The sequence below is a fragment of the Crinia signifera genome, chromosome 9, assembly GCF_055691185.1.
Source record: "Crinia signifera chromosome 9, ASM5569118v1, whole genome shotgun sequence".
NCBI lineage: Eukaryota > Metazoa > Chordata > Amphibia > Anura > Myobatrachidae > Crinia > Crinia signifera.
In genome coordinates, this window is record NC_139225.1 from 26,794,229 (window position 1) to 26,817,639 (window position 23,411).

The window sequence follows — 23,411 nt, forward strand, 5'->3', positions numbered from 1 at the left end:
CCTCCCCCTCCCGTCCTCCAATCGATCTCCTCCTCCCCCAGCAGGTGTCACAGCCAGGAGAACATCCGGCTGCAGGGGGGAGGAGGAGACGCATGGGGATGCTGGCAGCCGCCGGGATGTGACGGAGACCCCCGCACACCACATTACAGGTATCGCGGGAGTCTCCGTCACCGCACCCCGATGCTAGCCGTATATGTTAGTACATATGCTGTAGCATCGTGGCGGCTGGCAGGCGAGGGGTGGCAATGTATATTAATACATCCCGCCCTAAGTATTAGAAAAATAGGTGCAGCGTGCGTGGTGTTGGCCCCCTTGGGACTCAGGGCACCGCGCACTCTACACCCGTTGGAGATACCCCACTGGGTTAGGGTCAAGCTGGTGGTAGGGGGGAGTTAGCAGGCAGGGAGTGAGGGGTAGGCACTAGTGGGGAGGGTTAAATCCAGTTAGGTGTAACAGGGCGTGATGTTCTAACATCCGCTGCCCTATATCGCTCCCTTTCGCAGGGTACCACATTCTTACTAAACGCATATGCTCTAGCATATGCGATTATTAACACAAGGGACAGCTCTTGCGATAAGAGCTGTCCCTTGCGATGCAGCTCCAGCCGCGGGGCATGCTGGGAGGGATCCGTGATGGATCCCTCGCACATTGCTGCGGTAAGAAGCCCATAGGCTTCTGCTTCCCTCCACAGCGCTGACCTGGCGGTAACCTGGCGGTAAAAACCCAGTTAACAGGATTTTTACCGCATTTCTGGTTTACAGCATGCCACCCACTGTGAGTACATGCCTCCTGTCCAGTTAGGTAACACAGTGAGTACATGCATCATGACACGGGGCCAGATGCTCTAAGCTTTAAAACTGATAAAATGGAGAGTGATAAACAGACAGCCAATCAGCCAACTTTTAAAGCTTAGTACATTTGGCCCACAGTGAGTACATGCCTCTTGTCCAGCTAGGTGACACAGTGAGTACATGCCTCTTGTCCAGTTAGGTGACACAGTGAGTACCAGATTATCATGAAACATACTGAGGGCCATTAAATACCCAGTGAACTAAGGGTTACTGACCCCGGAAGGTCGATGTGAAAGCTGATACTGTCCATATCAAGCACATTAAAAGGGTCGCCATGTATTGGTAAATCCACCAAAAATAGCGATTATACTCTACCCTCTCCTAAAATGCTTGGGGTTTATCTCATCACTTTTAAATTATGCATCACTTACACCACTTTCAGACAGAAAACAAAATTGCCGGGTGAAGCAGTTCCACCCGGTAATTTTGTGAATAACACGGGTCCTCTTTCTGTGTGTCGTAAATCAATGGAATTGACCAGGGACGAGGACACGGGATTTATGACCCGGGTTGACCCTTTCACACAGAAGAAATACTCGTGTTATTCAGCAAATTACCGGGTCGAAATTTTCAACCCGGTAATTTGTTCTTCTGTGTGAAGGGGGGTCAGGCTGCTCCCAGGAAAAATGATACGGCATTTGAAATGCTGTGTATTTGCCGGGATTTTCAGACTTTTCTTTCAGAAAGGGGTATTAGTTTGTTTTCTTTTTAGCAGAAATTGAGGACTTGAAATATTTGTATTTTCTTACAACAGCCAAATATGTGGCTGTAATTGGGCCGCCCAGCGCACCCATGTCTGACCACACTGCATTTCCCAATGTGCATCAACAGCAGACGTGCGTTTCACTAATGAGATCTCTCAGATTAATGATACAGCGCTGCTTTCCAGTCTAATGTGGGGCAGGCCCATGTCTATCTGCTACCCATATCCCATTTGCCCAATGAATAGCCATTGCCTTGTCTAATGACTGAGACTATTTATCTGTAACCTATATAATAAAAAAGGCTAGTGCTGCTCCTCGCCTCTACAGGGGGGATTCAAGTGCAAACCGGCCACTAGGTGCCCTGATGGAGCAATCCATATGTTAATCCTTCTGCTGGCACTGGCATCACTATAGCTATAGCTATTTAGCCCCAGTCAAAGATGATGTGGGGTCACTGCAAGTAGGTGCTACTGTATACTGCCCGCTGATGGGGCGTGGCCACATCATATTGGGGTTGTGGTCATATATTTGGAGTTTGCCATTTGGGGACAGACTTAATTAAATAGAGCGTTGTCTCTTACGCTGTGATTGAAATGTTCGCAGCCGACATAGGGCTGACTTCCGCCACCTCCTTTGCTTTCTGCAGAGCCAACTTCTGATTGGTCGCCTCCTCCATCTCCTCCTCATCCTGCAGCGGATATTAATATAATGATACGACAAAACAGACACATTCATTGCGAAACTGTACAAACCATGTCGTACTTGTGTAGTTTCACGGCGGCACTTCTCTGCGGATCGCATCATATGCAAATTACATGCAAATCATATGCAAATCGCACATGCGATTTGCATACGATTCGATCCGCGATGCGATTCAGCACACCCCCACTATCCGCATCAGCCCGAGGCATGGCGAGCCCAGTGAGGGGACACGGTATGCGTCTGTATGCGATCTGTTCATACCCCCACTATCCACGTCGGCATAGAGTTGATTTTATAAAGTGTGGCGAGTGCAGCGAGCCACCGAGCCCAAAGCGTGGCGAGCATAGCAAGCCCAGCGAAGGGACACGGATTACTTGACGTGTATTACACTGTGCTCGCCACGCTTCGGGCTCGTTTTATGCCGGCGCTCACCACTCTTCGGGCTCGGTAGCTCGCCACACTTTATAAAATCAACTCCACGCCAACGTGGATAGCGGCGTTATGAACAGGTCGGGAGGACGCATGCTGCGTTTGCCACGCTTCAGGCGGACGTGGATAATGGGGTGTGCTAAATCGCATCGCAGATCGAATCGTATGCAAATATTGTATGCAAATATCGCATGCGATTTGCATACGATCCGCTGGGAAGTATGTAAAACTGCACAAGTAACAACCATGTACTAAGTACCAGTTAATCTGCCCCATTTTTCAAACACAACCTGCAATGTGGCAGTTAGGGGCTGATGGGCTGGTATCTAATCTCTCTGTACATAACTATACAACTTCATGCTACCAAAAGGCCTTTATTAAATTACAAGCGGCTAAGCCAATGACAATATTATTTTGTCCCCTGTCCCCACGATACCCAATAACATACCTTGGTCAGTTCCTGCGCATTCGCCAGATTGTCAACCGCAATGGCTAAGAATACATTTAGCAGCGTATCTTAATGAGATGGCGGCTAAGGACGGAACGTCATATTTCAATGGGCTTACCACCCTTTAATGACATTGGTTACATGGGTAGGCAAACTGTGGCATTCCAGCTGCTTTGGAACTACACATCCCAGCATGCCCTGCCGTAGTTGGAGCATGCCCTAATAGCACAAGTGTAGCAGTGCATGCTGGGATGTGTAGTTTGACAACAGTTAATCTGAAACGCAACCGGCAGATGTTAATGAAATTTATACTGAAACGTCACAGAATCTATCATCTCATACAATCATCCGATCTCCAGTCATGTCAATCAAATACAATGTACCACTGACTGACGCCGCTATTTTCATATACGCGGAAGGATACAGTTTCCGAACAGCGTCAGGATGATGAAGTAGATGCAGGAATACATCCCTTTACTGACGCCCCCTTGTGACTCAATGCCGAAGTACATGACGTTGTTCCAGTCCTCTCCTGTCAGGATCTAGGCGGCAATCAGAGAGAAGCCACAGAGTGACGTTATGGCGGCAGAGTAAAGGTGGCCATACACACGCAGATTTATCTTCAGATCTGTCTGGTTGGAACAAAATCCTGGTTATGGATGAGAGCAGATGACAGTTGACCATTTGCTTGGAAATGCTGGAAAACTGCCAAAAACTGTCACTCAGATATTACCAGGTGTTTGTTCCAACCAGCCAGATCTGAAGATAAATCTTACTAGTGTATGGGCACCTTAACACCACACAAGTAACACAGCACAACATATACAACGAGACATTTTATTGGGCGCATACACATGACATGTGCTATACCCATACGGCATGCAACAGGATTGTGCAGAAGAGATCATAATCCACCGCTGACTACTCACAAATTGCTGGTGGTATACTGGGATACCAGCAGTGTAACCAACCTTCCTGCATACTGGGAGCGTTAAAATCACCACTGCGCAGGCGTCAGATGTCTAATGCAAAGCTATAGTGAAAGGATCCGGACTGCGTGTGCATGAAGTGTCCACTGAAATGCACTATAGTGCAGGGACTACTTTACTGTACATTACTGTACTGCTCAGTACTGTCCCCTACCCGCACCGCTGTCCAGGGAGCTGAGCACCTAGCAGGAGCTGACCCACTAGAGAGCAGGATTCCGCACTGTCACCTCCCAGCATTCCAGCGATGGCTCCCTGGCTGCAGAGGAAGCCAGAAACCCTGCAAGCTAGGCGGGACAATTGGAGAGCCGCTACCTACGGTTGCTTGCCGCTTCCCTTCCTGATGTAACAAACTACTAGTCAGTCTGCTCTGAGAGCTTAGAGTCCCCTCTTTCATATGGTATCAGTCTCCAGCAGATGGGGCCGTAATAAAAGGATTGAGAAATACAAAATTAAATTACCTTACACAAAGTGTGATAAAATAAAGTGATAGTTTATTCAAAAACTGATAGTGCGCACAATTAGCACCACAAGGATATTCTAATGGTTTAGCATATATAAAAGTAAGCTATTAAAACATCTAATACCGGTATACAATTGGACACAGGGGGACTGGGTAACACAGACAAAACAATACATATAAAAGTCCAGTACCATCCAAGAGACACCATCCTGAAGAAGCCCGTGGGCGAAACTAGTTGATGCTGTGGATACCCTGATATTGCTGTCGTACACACACGGCTTAGAAGGGTAAGTCTGCCGGCAGACACCCCCTGCAATTTTTGGAATACCAGGTACTCATATTTTTATTGACCCTGACACCTCTCCACATAAAGGAGCCAAACTCAGCTGTTGCTGAATAAGGACTATACCGGTACTGGACTTTTATATGTATTGTTTTGTCTGTGTTACCCAGTCCTCCTGTGTCCAATTGTATACCGGTATTAGATGTTTTAATAGCTTTCTCTTATATATGCTAAACCATTAGAATATCCTTGTGGTGCTAATTGTGCGCACTATCAGTTTTTGAATAAACTATCACTTTATTTTATCACACTTTGTGTAAGGTAATTTAATTTTGTATTTCTCAATCCTTTTATTTCACTTGTAGTTTAATCTCCTATTATATTCTGGTTAGTAAGCGCAGGGTGCCCCACCCACACCTGTCTACACTTACGTCTATCGGGTATCAAGTAGTGTACCCGTACACCCAGCTGCTACATCCAGAACAATAGGTCTGTGGCGCAGTAATCTCACCACCTACCCGTAACCAGATGGGGCCGTAATGCTGTTCGTTGAGAATGAGATGGTCCAGGGTTTGGTGTTCACAACATTCAGCATCGGCCACAGTTATTTTTTGCCTGGGGGACCGGGACACTACACGGCCCATTTGCCCAAGCTTGTACAGTACAGTTGGAGTCGCAGCGATGTTCAAGGGAATGAGCCGCACAAATGTCTCCTAGGTACAGTAAGCGCGCCTCATACTGGATCGCGTCCCATTCTTGGTGAATATCTGTATTTCAATCCGCCGCTAGATTGGTGGAGCATTAGCCACCCAGCGGGGGCGATATGTATTGCATGTATATTGTATGGCGTGCATCCATGCACCTAGGCGCACCTGAGAGCACAACGAAAGTGGTGCGCCCAACCCAAGGCGCGTTAGCGGAAACGCTGAGAGCGGCTCCATCTGTACCTCTGGGGGAAGGGGCATGGAAAGGGGTAGTGTCCCCAGCGGGTGTATTAGGGAAGTCAGGGATATGGCACTGTGACTGCCATGCATGCTGGAACCTGTTGTGCCACAACAAGCCCTCCTTTAATGAACACAACAGCGCCTGGGACTCACCTGAAACACCGTTAAGATGGCTGTGGGGAAAGTGTCGAAATTTGTATTTCGTGTCTCTTCTTCAAAGTAAAACCTGAGAGAGAGGAGATGGAAGCGTCCATGACATTGGTTATAGAAGTAACATTACATCGATATTTCTGCGGAGAGCAACGGGATAAGCAGTACGGGGGAGGGAAAAGGTGTGTGATATAGACATGGGAGAACATACAAACACCACACAGATGAAGTCCTGGATGGAACAATCCCATAATCCCAGTGTTGTGAGGCAGCAATGCTAACCACGGCTCCTCTCGTTGATGACACCATGGGGAAATGCGCAAGGGAAGGGGTGTGGCTTATGTTATTGTTTGGTTCACAGGGCATCCTGGGACTTGTAGTTCTTCCCACCATATCTGTAGAGCCGCAGATTGCCTTAAACTATACTAAAAACATTGCCCACCACGGTGAGAACGCGAAAGTAGCCAAAAACAGAAACTCACTGTCCCCCAAAAAGCTGCATCCCCAGGAGAGCGAAGACCACGATGAAGAGGAAGAGGAGGAACAGGAGGCTGACAATAGACTTCATGGAGTTCAGCAGCGAGACCACCAGATTCCTCAGGGAGTTCCAGTACCTGGTGACACAACACACACACTTACAGGAGTACCAGTACCTGGTGACACAACACACACACTTACAGGAGTACCAGTACCTGGTGACACAACACACACACTTACAGGAGTACCAGTACCTGGTGACACAACACACACACTTACAGGAGTACGAGTACCTGGTGACACAACACACACACTTACAGGAGTACGAGTACCTGGTGACACAACACACACACTTACAGGAGTACGAGTACCTGGTGACACAACACACACACTTACAGGAGTACGAGTACCTGGTGACACAACACACACACTTACAGGAGTACGAGTACCTGGTGACACAACACACACACTTACAGGAGTACGAGTACCTGGTGACACAACACACACACTTACAGGAGTACGAGTACCTGGTGACACAACACACACACTTACAGGAGTACCAGTACCTGGTGACACAACACACACACTTACAGGAGTACGAGTACCTGGTGACACAACACACACACTTACAGGAGTACCAGTACCTGGTGACACAACACACACACTTACAGGAGTACGAGTACTTGGTGACACAACACACACACTTACAGGAGTACGAGTACCTGGTGACACAACACACACACTTACAGGAGTACCAGTACCTGGTGACACAACACACACACTTACAGGAGTTCCAGTACCTGGTGACACAACACACACACTTACAGGAGTACCAGTACCTGGTGACACAACACACACACTTACAGGAGTACCAGTACCTGGTGACACAACACACACACTTACAGGAGTACGAGTACTTGGCGACACAACACACACACTTACAGGAGTACCAGTACCTGGTGACACAACACACACACTTACAGGAGTGCGAGTACTTGGCGACACAACACACACACTTACAGGAGTACCAGTACCTGGTGACACAACACACACACTTACAGGAGTACCAGTACCTGGTGACACAACACACACACTTACAGGAGTACGAGTACTTGGTGACACAACACACACACTTACAGGAGTACGAGTACCTGGTGACACAACACACACACTTACAGGAGTACCAGTACCTGGTGACACAACACACACACTTACAGGAGTGCGAGTACTTGGTGACACAACACACACACTTACAGGAGTACGAGTACCTGGTGACACAACACACACACTTACAGGAGTACCAGTACCTGGTGACACAACACACACACTTACAGGAGTACCAGTACCTAGTGACACAACACACACACTTACAGGAGTACCAGTACCTGGTGACACAACACACACACTTACAGGAGTACCAGTACCTGGTGACACAACACACACACAGGAGTTCCAGGACCTGAACACACAACAGGCACGTGACTATAACACTACACAGCTTTAGACATTAGTATAATATATAGGTCAGCTTTCCAGTTCATAGATAATACAGCTTACATTATGGTAAAAATGGCTACTTGTGTCCACTGTGTGTACTGTGTACATTGTGTACACACAACACAAGAAGCTGCTGCGGACATACTGGTGTCATTAAGAAACTGTTAACATTTTGTGTTATTAATTTCTGCAAATGGACACTCACACAGGTTGACCTGACACCAGTGATACACTGACACCGGCGAGGGGCTGCCAGCTTAAACCAGGGCCTGAGGACAGGAGAGGGGCGCACAAAGCCAAAACCACCATCGCCTGCTGCCTATGGTAAATACGGCTGCGCCATTAACACCGCATCCCGCTATAGTTACAGGTCATGCTATATCTGTCATGTGAGGAGAATAAATCCTAGTATATGTAATTGGTCACTTCAGATTGTTCTGACACAACATTAACTGTGCACTTAAATCCTCTGCACTTACTTTGTAACTTTAAAGATACGGAGAAGACGCAGAGCTCGGAGAACGCTGATCCCAAACGATGTCCCGGGTTTCACTGCCGCCCAGATCACCTCAAAAATACTTCCCACTATTACCTGTAATAACACAAAGTACAGTGCTGAGATGACATTGAACAGACATTGGAGATATGCTGAGATTGCAGTCAGTTGAGCTGCTGTGACCTTACTAGCTCCTCCCCTTTCTATGAATCCACACTTTCTGCAAAGCAAGTCTAATAAACTCTCTGTGCAAAAAATTAACAGACAATTATTTTCCACTAGGTGATTAATCGCGCCCTACGGACACTCTTCACACCGTCGTAAGGGGCTGCGCCCCCTTAATTTGTGAACGTTTGTATATGAGAAATATGGTTAGAATTGTATGAAAGATGCCCTGTATTGCAACTTGGGTGTGCGCGAATCGTGGGAGGGGGGGTCGCAGGGGGTGCCGCGAATTGCGGGAGGGGGGGTCGCGGGGGTACCGCAAATCGCAGGAGTGGGGGGATGCAGCGAATCGTGGGAGGGGGGGTCGTGGGGGGTGTGCCGTGAATCGCGGGAGGGGGAGTCACGGGGCAGGGTTCCGAGAATCGCGGGAGGGGGGGTCGCGGGGTGTGTGTGTGTGCCGTGAATCGCGGGAGTGGGGGTTGCGCGGGGGGGGGGGGGTGTGTGGCGCGAATCGCCACAAGAAAAAATCAACACAGAAAGGTCAACACATGTAAATGCTGACATAAGTGTGGCACTTCATTGGTGTCCATTTGAAAAATAAATCTTCAAAAACTCATGTCAACCTTTTTCATTGTCGACCATAGCCATGTCAGTGTTTTGCACGTGCCATTTAATCCTGGGGCTGCCGCGAATTGCGGGGGTGGGGGGGTGGGGTGGGGTGGGGGTGCCGCGAATTGCGGGAAGGGGGGTTGCGGGGGGTGGGTGCCACGAAACGCGGGAGGGCGGGGTTCACGGGGGTTCCGGTGGGGGGTTGACGCGAATTGTTGGAGGGGGGGGTGGTGGTGCCGCGAATCGCGGGAGGGGGGGTTGCGGGGGGGTGTGACGCGAATCGCCACAGGAAAAAATCAACACAGAAAGGTCAACGCATGTAAATGTTGACATAAGTGTGGCACTTCATTGGTGTCCATGTCGGCACATGACAATGAATATGAAAACATTAAAAAAATGAAAAATAAATCTTCAAAAACTCATGTCAACCTTTTTCATTGTCGACCATAGCCATGGCAGTGTTTTGCATGTGCCATTTAATCTTGGGGCTGCTGTGAATTGCAGGGGGGGGGTGTGCCGCGAATCGTGCGGGGGGGGGGGGTGTGTGCCGCGAATCACGCAAGGGGGGGGGTCGCGGGGGGGTTCTTTTTGCCGCGAATCGTGGGAGGGGTGGTCGCGGGGGTGTTTTTGCCACGAATCGTGGAGGGGGGGTCGCGCGGGGGGGGGGGGGTGTTTGCCGTGAATCGCAGGAGGGGGGGTCGCGGGGGGTTCTTTTTGCCGTGAATCGCGGGTGGGGGTGTTTTTGCCACGAATCGCGGGAGGGGGGGTCGTGGGGGTGATTTTGCTGCGAATCGCGGGAGGGGGAGGGGCACTCACCTGGTGGCTGTGGAGTAGCAGTGCTGGGCAACATGGGGAGGGAGAGGGTGTCTGGCACTGTCTGTGGGCTCTCTGGGCTGGTTCTCTGTCATGTGAGTCAGTCATGTGAGTCAGAGGCTCCACCCAGCGTTATACACACACTCACACACTTTAAGTGACAGATGTAGCCAAATATATAAGAGATTTAAAGTGACAGACACCCAACAATTGATGGTTACAATTCCAATGTAAAAGTTAGGTCCAGCCAAAGCTGGGATGCCCAGTTCCCTCAGGATTTGCCATGGGGTGGGGTGGAAGTGGGGGCAATTTGATGCAACCCCCCCTAGAAAGTCTGAGAGTATTTATAGCAACTTACCCCAAAGTCAAAGCAGTTGAAGGACGAGTGGAAATAATGGCGAGGTCCCAGCCCATACATTTTCATCGACATTTCCGTCAGAAAGAGTCCCAGGAATACAAACTCTGCATAATCTGAGAGAGGGAACGATAATTTGGGCTGAGTCCAGTGTCAGCACCACTGACTGCTTACAAGTAGCAGCAACACCCGCTCCCCCTGCTGGCAGAAAGAAGGATTCCGTACTGCAGAAGAGACGCTAATTAACAGCGGTTCTCAACCTCAGGACCCCACACAGTGCACATTGTCCAGGTCTCCACACATAATCACAAGTGAAACAATTAGCTCCACCTGTGATCTTTTAAAATGTGTCAGTGAATAATGAGTGCACCTGTGCACCTGCCGGGTGACCTAGAAAACGTGAACTGTGTGTGGGGTCTTGAGGACCGAGGTGGAGAATCCCTGCGCTAATATAACAAGAAATTTTGTCATGCGCAGTATTTACGATAAATTTATCTACCTTAAGGCAGATAACCCTAAATAAATAACAGTCTAGAGAGATAAAGTAAGATCTAGTCAGCTCCTGCAATTTCTCAAACGCAGCCTGTAACATGGCAGTTAGCAGCTGATTGGTTGGTACCAGCCAATCAGCTCTTACCTGCCATGTTACAAGCTGTGTTTGAAAATTTACAGGAGCTGATTGGTTGGTACTTTATCACTCTCTAAAGAGCATACACACGTTGTAGAAGCAAAATCGAATGGGGATCGAATGGTTTTTCTACATTTGATGCAGATCCGATCCCAATGCGCGCTCCCGTGTAGTGTAAATCGAATAGAAAAACGGTCTTGTTAGGCAAGACTATATAGTGGAAATCTAATGTGTTCACTGCAGCATTCGATTCGATGTCCATCTCCTGCCTGAAGCCAGTGTTGATCTAATAGCAAATCGAATGAAAAATCAAATAGAAAATAGTGGAAATTGAAAAGGAGTAGAAAAAACTTCAGAACAGGTGGAATGGTCCAGATCTAATAGAAATCGAATCAAAAACGGAATCGAACCGTGTGTATGCAGATGAGGCTTAGTACACCTGCCCCAGTATTGAGGAGGGGGGTGGAGATATTGCGAATATAAGATCTAACGTCTCGTTTTGAGTGTTGAGCACCAAATCAGACATTTCCCCGTTCTACAATGTATCCTTTATAGCCCCATTGCTACTTAGTAACGCGTTACTATACTGACACGCCGCCCTTTCCATTTTAAGACAATACTATAAATGACGCTGCAAAAGAATTAGGTTACACATCAAGCGTATAAATAAAAAGAGCGTGTTAGGGGAGGGTCTATAAGAGAAGGGTCTCCATGCCTGGGAGTCTGGGGGGGACAAGATGTGCGTAGCACCTGCTCATTAGACGTGATACCTGCCACATGCATCTGCTGCGGTCATTTATCCTACGCAATGAGGAAATAAGTCACACAAACCGGCTTTCTAAAAACCACCACTGCAGATAAAACTAACACATTGTGGAAGATCTGGTAAGTGTCCACATGGACAACTCCATGCTGCACTGCAGGGGGCACAACTGTACCAGGTGCAGAGAGAGTTAGGCCCCTTTTACACGCTCCGGCTCCTGCCGGGCGGCGAAAGCCTGTATGGCCAAGAAGCCGTGCCGCACACGGAAGTTTAGAATGGTGGAGAGTGGTTACAGGGGTGTGGAATGCCGTTCCGACAGTCGGGATCCTGACAGTCGGGATCCCGACTGGCCAGACTCAGACAGCGTGCCCACGCTGCGGGCACGGTGGCTTGCTGCGCTCACCAGCTATTCTATTCTCCCTCTGGTGACAGCCGGCTGCAACCGGGCGGCTGGGCCGTGGCCGTCCCTTGTGAATGGACACAATCATGTCCATTATTAACTTCTGTGTACATCAGGAGCCAGAGCGTGTGAAAGGGGCCTTAAGCTGGCCAACGGAACCGGCATGGGCAAATGCATACACATTTGGAGATACCGGCAGAGTGACAATGTCCTAGCCATGTCCTCCAGGCAATGTCTATTGTGTATACCCAGCTTTAGATATGGGAGGATTGTATCCTAACCTAAATCTAAAATGGCAGTGCAAGAATTTAGCTGCCCAGTTTGTGTGGGCTACATGCAGAAGCAGACAGTATTTATTTTGCATGCAGGTATATATGTGACTCCCTTCTATTACTGCATGGTGTGTCCCGGGGCACAGTTACTGCTTTGTCCTAATGCCTCTTACCCAGGGCAAACAAGAAATGACTAAGGTTCTGATGGTATTTTGGACTGCAGACTAACAGGTTACCCTTACAGCACATTAGAGGTCCCACCATGCCATGCCAACCAGCCCAGTGTGATCGAAGGATGAGGGGAAGTTGTGTACTCACACAGGGCCTTGGTGAGCCATGCCGGCTGGTTGTAGTGTACTATGGCGACACAAAGCGTGTTCAGCGCCACCACGCACAGAACAAACCAATAGAAACTCTGTGCTTTCACCATGCGGCGGATGAAGAACCGGAACATCTTCTCTTTGCGCCGGAGGTAGGACGAGCTTTCATTCTTTCCACCCTTCAGGCTGGAGCGGGCGAAGGGAGATCCTGCAGGGGGTGCAATGACACCATGAGGCAATTTGTTATCACAGAACCAACACAGCAAGCGGCTAATATAATAAATCCGATGGTAATGAGGGGGCAACATGTCTGAGGTGAAAACTTCGGCGATAATTGCTGTTGCATGGCGCAAGCATGTATGACCATTTGCCGTGAGAAAATATATTTCTAGGAATTGGCATGAAGACACAAAGGAGGATATGTACTGAGCCTTGGAGAGAAGTGAAGAGAGACAAAGTACCACACAACTGGCTCCTAACTGACATGTTTACATATAGACTGCATTTGAAAAATGACAATTATGAGCTGATTGGTTGGTACCAAGAGTTGTGGTGATTACACACCAGGACGACTAGGGCCCGATCCCCTCAATCTAGATCCAATTCCGACCAATTGGATGTAGATTGTGTGGTGATTGGGCCCTTTTCTGTCCTGGTGTGGACCGATACCGATCCGATGCGCGGTCCCGCGGGTAGGTCGGTCGTTATTCAGATCCTACCTGCTGCAGGTAGGATCTGAATAACGACCATACAGCCGTGTGCGGGTCGCCATCGGATCGGACCCACTCACGGTGCACATCGTGAGCGGGTCGTGCCCCCCCCGCGTCACCGTAAGCGGGTCGGATGAGACACTGACGACCCGCTCACGATGTGCATCGTGAGCGGGTCGTCGTGGTGTGTACCCTACATTTCAATGATTTATGGAGGTATTATATATGGGTTGTGGTTGAAAATGGCAGTTAGAAGCTATCATGAAGCCAATCCATATTGTACTGTATTATTTAATTATAGTACTTAAGAATGCTGTATAGTGGTTCAATAAATATTATAAAGTGAATACACAAAAAGTCATGGCCCCAACCACTACCCCCTTATGAGTTTTGAAACATTCATTGCAAGATACAGTACGTTGGTATCACCTGTCTTTTCATTTGGGGTCACGGTAAACCTATAATATTAATGAAAGCTGGCATGTGTACATGATGTATTTCAACCATAAGGCAGCACAAACTTTGATTTTCAAACGGAACGAGTAATTAGGAAAAAAAAAAGGATTTAAAATCTTCAAATACCAAACAATGACACAAAAAAAGTTCCTGTGAATAACGCCCCGATTCCAATGTGATCAAAATGCTGGTATTTACGCAGCTGACTATTGTAAGACTGTGCATGCGTTGTGGCTGCGGAGGGGCCTGCTTGTGAAAACTTACATTCTAAAGGGGAGGGGCAGGCAGACAGGGGTGACATAGATGGGGCACACAGTGTGCATAGAACATGGGAGTATGGGAGATGGCTAAATATAGTGAAGAGAGGGTCTTGAGAGCCTGTTTGAAGTTTTGTAGAGAGGTGGAGATTCTGAGGGAGAGGGGAAGAGAGTTCCAGAGGTAGGGAGCAGCATGTGAAAAGTTTTGTAAGCAGGATTGGGAAGAAGGAAGTTGTCAGGAGAGGTGGTGTTCATTAGCGGAGTGAAGAGGACGGGCAGGAGCGCAAAGGGAGATGAGGACAGAGATGTAAATGGAGAGGAGGTTAGAGGTTTGTAAGTGAACGACAAGGCCCCCATACACTACTGTGATTTGGTCCGATTTGACCCGATTCCGACGGATCGGGCCAATAAATCGGGACAAATCGCATGTGTAGATATTCCATCTGACCTGATGCATGGTCCCACGCGCATCAAGTCGACCCCTACAGATTGAACCTGCTGCACTAAAGAATTATCTGGTTGGACCCATCAGTAGCACATCACAGGAGCATTTTAGCACCCACAATGTATTGGGTCTGATTCTGTAGGTGTGTGCCAGTGGTGAAGCATCCATGGCACACACCTAAGAGCAGGAGTGGCCAGTGGCGAGCAGTGGGGCGGGCAGCGGCGTGTGCTGGGCAGCAGCGAATAGCAGGTTCCTTTAAAAAAAACGTCCGGCTGCTGATGAATTTTCTGAGATGGGAGACCGCTGATTGGCTGAGATTGCTCTCAGCCAATCAACAGCCAGACAGTCTTTTTCTAAATTCTGCTGCCACTTCCTGCCCCACACCTGCAGCTGATAGGCACCGGCCGATGCCCGCCTCACCGCTGATGGTCTCTCTTGCCCCAGCCACTGCTGCTGCTCCACATCAAGAGCCAAATAGTAAGTGAGCCTCCCGGGGAGCTGCAGGTGAAGCTCAAGGGGAATTTGGTTCGACTTGTCCTTATATGAGGGCCTTCAGAAGCTTGAATTGGATTCTGGAAGAGAAGGCCATGTAGGGCCTGTAGAGGAGGGGAGGTGCATGTATTGCGTTTGGCGAGGAAGATGAACTGTTCACCCCAGAAAAAGCCTGGCGCCCACTCTGTGCAAGTGGCAGGGGCCCTTTAATTACATCTCCGACTTTGAAAGATTCTTTCATATCCTCGATGTCTCTGCAGGACGCTATGAATATCATAATGCGGAGGATCAGTTACTTCTGCAAAGACGTTATAATAGGAAAGTATTTTCCTTATTACATTAGCAGTGGGTAGATAATCCATAATCAGTCTGTAATTGGCTTGGAGGAATTTGGGTAACAACATTTACCACAGACCCAATCGAAGGTGTCCAGAGATGTCCTTAAATCCAGAGAGGCATTTCCAACCTTAATTATACATTGCTTGTCCAGAATTTATTATTTATAAGATTGGCCACTGAAGCATAAACTCACGTACATATTGAGGTTACAACAAGAGAAAGGGATGCAGGAACTTAGCCATGTCCCACTTTCAGATATGACTCATCTAACACAAGTCTCTTCTGGAATGGAGACCCCCAGACAACACTGCCGTGTGCATAGATTGCTCTACCCAACAGAGCGGCCTGTGTGCAGGGATTACTAACACTGACAAGAGACAGAAATGATTCCGCTGTCATTCTGCTTCTCATAAGCTGATTGGTTCCCACAGAATCGTATTTGGCACATGCCATGTCCACCAATGAGGGAGCAGAGTGCAGGAACAAATTCCGTTTTGCTAATAACCCCCAACAGGGCCAGTTAAGGTTAGTGGAGGCCGATAATAATAAAATTGTCAAAAGGATATACTAATGATATAGTACTTGTTTCCTAGCACAGCGCCCATCACATGCCATAGCATTCCTTATACGATGGTATGCAATGCGATGCGATATTCGGGTAAATGACCCGGAATGTAAAATTAAATATCGCATAGCATCGCATGCCAGCAAATGGCATGCGATGCGATTTTTAATTGTACAAGCACCCTGATGGGTGCTTACAATGTTAAATGCACCCCCATTGTCAACGCCACCCCCACTATCAATGGCAACCCGAAGGGTGGCAAGCCACACCGAGCCCATAAAACACATCCTGCCACACAGTGCCCCCAGTACAAATTATGACACTAAGGAACCTCCATTTAACATTATGCCACATAGAACCCCTGGTACACATCCTGCCACACAGAACCCCCAGTATACATTATACCACACAGAACACCCAGTACACATTATGACACTAAGGAACCTCCAGTATACTGAGGCAGAACTCTGGGAGGCAATGGAGTCATCTGCCGCCGGGCTCCTGCTCTCAAGGGGGCACCTCTTCACCACTGCCAGTTTAAATTGAGAGCCATCAAAATCGCTTCTGTAGCTGAGTTCTGAAATATATACTGTATGTGTTCTACCTCTCTTTCTGTATATACATACAGAATATAACATATATTTCATAACAGACTATATATATTTTGAATAACGTTTTGTGTGTGTGTGTGGGGGGGGGGCACCAATATTTTTCTTGCCTCCGGGCAACTGGGACGAACTTACGCCACTGCCAGTATACATTATGCCACACAGAATTCCAAGTATACATTATGCAACATAGAACCCTAGTACACATAATGCCACATAAAACCCCAGTACACATAATGGCACATAAAACCCCAGTACACATTATGCCACACAAAAAAAAAGTACACATTATGCCACATAAAACCCCCACACAAAGTACCCAGATATTTCTAGAGGAAATGTTGCGAGGTAATGTTCCTTCTTTAGAGCTAAAATATATATCAGATATACAATGTAACAAATTTACCACTGGGTATTTTCAAATAGAAATTCTTATACATTGCCACATGGGGCAAGATGTCTGGCATGACTGAGGCGCCAGGTCCCGTGCAGCTCTGCTAATGTAAGATTTTTTTTTTTTGCCAAAACTTTAAAATTTGTATATAATGTGTGACTGAGTCTGTATACAGAACAGAACTTGTATTTTAAAAAAGCTGCAGATGCTACATTGTAGCACTTCCTGTACAGACTCAGAGACTCAGTCGCACTCAATACACAAGTGGCATATATCGCCTTAATCAGCACAGTCTCCTCATGCATCCTAGTCGCATTGCTTTCATGGAGTTTCAGCAAAAAAAAGATGCAAAAAGGATGCCGGGCACTAACAGAGTCTCACGGGGCCTGGTGCACTGAGAGGAATTGTTTGGTGCAACTGCAGGAATTATGCAAGTGGACACATTTGTATGTATGCGTAAGCCACTCAAAATGACAGCTTCTGCAATGTACTTTCACTTTGAGCTGTGACCGTTTTTACTTTCACTTTGAGCTGTGACAGTTTTTATCCCACAAACTCTCCACCGCACCCCCAGTCCCTATCTGCTCCGGCCTCCAATCTCTCTCTTTCTTCACAGCTCCCTCTCTCCATATCCAACATTATTGAAAAAGATCAGTGTCCCTGCAAAAATTGCTTTCACTTTCACAAGGGCACATATCCCACTGGATGAGGCTGGAGCAGCAGGGAGTTACGCGTGCCAGTTTCACTCAACTGCACCTGCAATATTTCCTTGAGCCATGGTGTTAGACTTTTTACCTCCATAAAGGGGCTATACAACATCAGCCGTTATCTGCTGATAATTACATTAGTATTGCGTTTGCACGTGTTGGGTTTGATTCAGGCTTATTTAATTTTTTAACATTGCACTTCACAAGTCAGCCTGCAGGTGGCGTTGCTGGTGTTAGTGGCAGAGGAACATGAGTCTCAAATGGGTTGGGAAAGTGTAATTTAGGCAGAAAAAAAATGATGATTACAGATAGAACGGAAACTCCGAAAGTGAACTGGAGACAGGTACTTAGCCTTAAATCTTTAAGCTAGTTGGCTGCCTGCAGAAGTTTGTACCCCCTGCTAAGAGATAGAAGGCAGAATAAAACTATCGGCTTTTAATCTCTAACTTTAGAATTTATATTAGAGAAGATTTAAATTGTTAAATACATTTAAATTTTATTTAAAGTGAATAAACAATAATCTTATGGAAGGTAATCTACAGTAACGCGCACATGACTGTGTGTTTAAAGGCACAAATGTAAGCTACCACAGGCAGGGCCCTCCGCCCTCATGCTACTACCCAGCACTATCCTTGCCTCAAACTCTCCTTCTCTTCTAGTACCTAGTACTGACAGACTCACTGCATGCTGATCTTCCTTCCCAGCCTCCCAACAGCTCATCTACTGTACACTTACCTGTCTAGATACAGGGGGTACCCAATTCCCATCTGCGTTTTCACGGTTTATTGCTCTATTTTGTTCCTTTTATGCAAAGAAGAAAAGAGTACATTAGTACATTTTCAATAAAACTTAACTTTTAATAAATTTATTCTCAAATTCCCTTTTAATATTCTGAGGGAAATAGCAGTGAAATAAAGAAGTTAAAATCACGGACACACACGAGAAACATATAACATACACACATGTATAGTGCTCGAGTAAAGAGGTGTATTTAAAACCACAACAATGTAGTACTGAAAAATATTGTGTCAATTATAGCACAACTTCTATAGAGTTACAGTTATTATTTGTAGCCTTAATTGGCTTGTATATATGGTGGCTTTTAAATTAGGGAGATTACAGGAGAATTTATTGATGGACAGCTTTCCAAACTTGAAATAAAAGTTTGTGCTTGAGCCGACACACTGGGATATTTTACCAGTATTGCTCTGGTTTCCCAGAGTCGACACACTGAGAGCCGACACACTGGAATATTTTACCAGTATCGCTCTGGTTTCCCCTTTTGTTGGGGCTCAGCCTCCCACTTATTGAAATAAAAGTTTGTGCTTGAGCCGACACACTGGGATATTTTACCAGTATTGCTCTGGTTTCCCAGAGTCGACACACTGAGAGCCGACCCACTGGAATATTTTACCAGTATCGCTCTGGTTTCCCCTTTAACTATAATTGACACAATATTTTTCAGTACTACATTGTTGTGGTTTTAAATACACCTCTTTACTCATTTCGAGCACTATACATGTATGTTATATGTTTCTCGTGTGTGTCCGTGATTTTAACTTCTTTATTTCACTGCTATTTCCCTCAGAATATTAAAAGGGAATTTGAGAATAAATTTATTAAAAGTTAAGTTTTATTGAAAATGTACTAATGTGCGTCCCATAGAACTGTCCCTTTTTTCTTCTTCGCATAAAATGTTTAGCTTATGACTGTTGGGTACAGCACCCCAAAATTTCATTGAAAAATAGGGTTCTCTCTAAAAACAATCAATTTTCTCTGAAATCGTAGGAGAAAATAAGTGCAATCAGTGTGCAGGCCTGCTCCTATACCCTGGTAAGTAACCCTGCAGCTCCCCGGCGGCTGGATCACATGCAATATATCGTATTAGGTTTGATACTATGCAATCCCAGCAAGGGCTAAAGGATCTGATAAATCTACATCACGGGCAATACAATCTCCAGCTCCTATGAGCAAGGGACCGCGCATCGGATCAGATTTGGAGATGCGATTTGACACGTTTCATCCGTTTTCTTGGCCCAATCCGTCAAAATAGGATGTAGAGGGTCCAAGTGTACGGGGACCTTAATATATGTCGAATTGCTGAGATTAAAGGTTCCTTATAGTGCTGAAAAAACTATGTGGTAATTTAAGAAAGGTTATTATTATTATTATTATAATAACAGTATTAATATAGGCTAAATCTGCATGCTAAACCCTAACTAGCTCTGCAGCATTCAAAATTGGAAGTCAGGGCAAAATTGGCAACACCCTATTTGAGAAAAATACGCCTTTACTTGAGAAAACTATTCCCTTACATGAGCAAAATACTCCCCTACTTGAGAAAACCACTCCCCTACTTGAGAATAATACTCCCCTAATTGAGAAAACCACTCCCCTACTTGAGAATAATACTCCCCTAATTGAGAAAACCACTCCCCTACTTGAGAAAACCACTCCCCCTCTTGAGAAAACCTCGCCCCTACTTGAGAAAACCACTCGCCTACGTGAGAAAACCACTCCCCTACTTGAGAAAATTACTCCCCTACTTGAGAAAACCACTCCCCTACTTGAGAAAACCACTCCCCTACTTGAGAAAACCTATCCCCTAATTGAGAATAATACTCTCCTAATTGAGAAAACCACTTCCCTACTTGAGAAAACCTCTCCCCTACTTGAGAAAACCTCTCCCCTAATTGAGAAAACCACCCCCTAGTTTGACAAACCACTCCCCTACTTGAGAAAAAAACACTCCCATATTTGAGAAAACCACTCCCCTACTTGAGCAAACCACTGCCATGTTAAAACAAACCACTCCCATATTTGGAAATAAACAATCCTCCCAGATCTCAACCAACCACACAAATGTTAGACAAGATCCCTCACTTCAACCCCTTACACATATGGCACTTAGGGGCAGATTTATTAAGCTTGGTGAAGTGATGAAGTGGCTGGTACTTTATCACCGTCTAATCCAGGGCTGGGCAACACCGGCCCTCCAGATGTTAATGAACTACACATCCCAGGATGCTCTGCATTAGTTTTGCTATGTGGCCATGCTGAAACTGATGCAAGGCATGCTGGGATGTGTAGTTCATCAACATCTGGAGGGCCGGTGTTGCCCAGCCCTGGTAATCGGCCCCTAACTGTGCAAATCACTGGGTTTGAAAAATGACAGTTAGGGGCTAGCTGACTGGTTATTAAGTACTAGCCACATTATCACTTCACCGGGCTTATTAAATCTGCCCCTTAGTTCCTCTGTGGAAAATCAGGATGAGTGCAGCTCTCGTTCCATGTTTTATTTTGTGTTTTGTTTAAATTCTGTATCTGTGTGGGCACAAAATACTGGAAGCCAGTTACAGAAACCCATTACAGTTACTTCTAGGAAATGCATCGATCCGAATGGAATACTACAGGAGAAAAAATCAGGCATGCTGGGAGGACTGGGACACATGGAAAATGCAGCAAGTGCCACATGTTATAAAATACATGTCGGAGGGCTAGCTCTTTATATGGTATACCCTGGTCATTACAGGCTATATATTTCAGGTGAATATAAAGTTGGGCAATAACGCCTTGCAAGGGCAGATGCGGGCCCTCCCGCGTGCTAATTTCTGCCTTCAGTCTGCAGGAACGGAGGGCACGTCAGGCAATCACAGAAGGTGCATTAAGCAGATTAGACATCCTGTAATCAATGGAACAAAATTAAATGGAATCTCAGCGAAGGGTTAAAAAATGCAAAGTAATTGCGGTACTAAGTAAAAACCGGACCCGGACAAGAACCCGGAATGCCGGACAACAAACTCTGCATTCCGGAGCTTGTTGTGTCCAGTCGGGGGGGGGGGGGGGGGGGGGGGGGGGGGGGGGGGGGGGGGGGGGGGGGGGGGGGGGGGGGGGGGGGGGGAGGGGAGGGAGGGAGGAGGATGAGGGAGAGCGGGGATGCTTGTGATAGCTTTCACCAGGGACATGGGTAAGTGTTCCGGGACCGTTCCGGTTTTTGCTACACATCCCGACCATACAGGCTTTATTCTCCTACTCTCCCTGGTGACAGCTGTCCGGTCCGGCATTCTGGGGTCTGGTCCGGTTTTTACCTATACCCAGTAATTGCAGCGAGCAGAACTGGGGTCAATGCAAACTCTTATCAAAGTCAGGATTACTGGGCCAGTGTCCGGACGCCAGAGGGTTAACGCTGAAGTCTCCGCCCGCCTCCAGGAACTGACGGGTCGATAAGTTATTGATTGGTGAATGAGGGGGAAAGTGGCTGGCACAGTCTGTAGTAATCCATCTGTAATGCACCCGCATGTGTGTGTGTGTGGTAGTCCGCCCGGGAACTGGCCCAGTGTCGTGACACACGGGTGAGGGTGTCTGTACCAGCTAGCGGCTGCGGAGGTAGAGCTGACATTTCAGCCTCTGCTTCCAATGGGGTGGGGGGGATCCTTGGAAGCGTCTGCGAGCACAGATTCAGTCGTGGTATCCCTGGCCACGCTCCCGCTGGCATCCTAACACCCCTCTGGTGAGCTGTGCCATGTGTACTTCATGCCACCCAAACTGTACTGTTGTGAGAGGACAATCGCTGACATGAGGGCATGGGGAGGAGGCAAGGGAATTATGTGGCGGAGAAAACCAATGGCACTGTCCTTGTGGGATATCACACTCTTCATAATATAACATAATCTCTGTGATGTTCGAGACGTGTAAAACGAATGGGATTGTTGATTGGTACAAGGAGGTGCATCGCTGGTAGCCTATGACAATAACGAACAGTATATACTGGATATATGGTCAAAAGGTCGACACATGCAATAGGTCTACATGGGAGTTTAAAAAAAAAAATATGATATAGGTGGTTTTTGATACTTTACTAACCAAGTGGGCATAGCGTTATATTATAATAGTGGCCGAAGCAGGGAGAGTGACGCAAGTAATGCGAGGGGACGTGGTTCAATTATACAGTGTCCATGTCGACCTATGTCGACAGAGACACCCCAAAAAACATGAAAAACTCACATCGACCGTTTCCAGGTCAACGTATTGCCGTGTCGACAGAAGCTATGTTGATCTTTTCAATGTGTTGACATATGGCCTGTCCACCTATTGACTATCGACTTTAATTATGTCGACCCATACCCATTGAGGTAACCCAATATATCACAGGGGGACAATTGGTTATAACAGACATATCAACAAATAAGGCAAAAATCTAACAACATGTGAGATGCAGGAAGTTCGGGAATACCTGGGACTCTGCCCGTATTTTTAAAGCGGCAATCATTTCCACAAAAAAAAAAAAACCCACAGGTTGATTTTGCCTTGCAATTGATTGCTGCTTTAAGAATACAGCCAGACTCGCAGGAACTCCTGAACAACCCTGCATCTCACAGGCTAATACATTTTGCCCATGCAAAGGTTCTGTCAGTCTTGTCTTTTGTTGTAGTGATACCCTGCACAGCCTGCGGGTGTCACTGTTGCATTCGTTGCACATGTCTGGACGCCGACTAAAATATCTCTGATTTGCATGAGAGCTCAATGATATGATAAAGAAAGGTTTCCAAGTTAAGTAAAACACAAAGTTCAATTATGTTTAATACAAAGTAATAAAACATGTTTTATCCTGATAATAGTTTAGCTGTAATGGTATGCAGTTTGTCAAATCCTGCAATTATTCTGGTATTAATCTCAGTTGCCA

The 23,411-nt window shown here is 46.8% G+C and overlaps 1 protein-coding gene across 1 annotated transcript in view; it reads right to left on the reverse strand.

Annotated features, from left to right (window-relative positions):
- Window positions 1–23,411, reverse strand: part of CACNA1B (calcium voltage-gated channel subunit alpha1 B) — a 235,649-nt gene that overhangs the window by 72,129 nt on the left and 140,109 nt on the right. The window contains exons 11-18 of the mRNA XM_083158627.1: window positions 12,754–12,963; window positions 10,376–10,488; window positions 8,414–8,526; window positions 6,443–6,574; window positions 5,964–6,036; window positions 3,559–3,676; window positions 3,135–3,202; window positions 2,137–2,243 (exon numbers count right to left, since the gene is read on the reverse strand). Coding sequence (XP_083014753.1) covers window positions 2,137–2,243; window positions 3,135–3,202; window positions 3,559–3,676; window positions 5,964–6,036; window positions 6,443–6,574; window positions 8,414–8,526; window positions 10,376–10,488; window positions 12,754–12,963 — 934 coding nt within the window. The remainder of the gene's footprint in view (window positions 1–2,136; window positions 2,244–3,134; window positions 3,203–3,558; window positions 3,677–5,963; window positions 6,037–6,442; window positions 6,575–8,413; window positions 8,527–10,375; window positions 10,489–12,753; window positions 12,964–23,411) is intronic.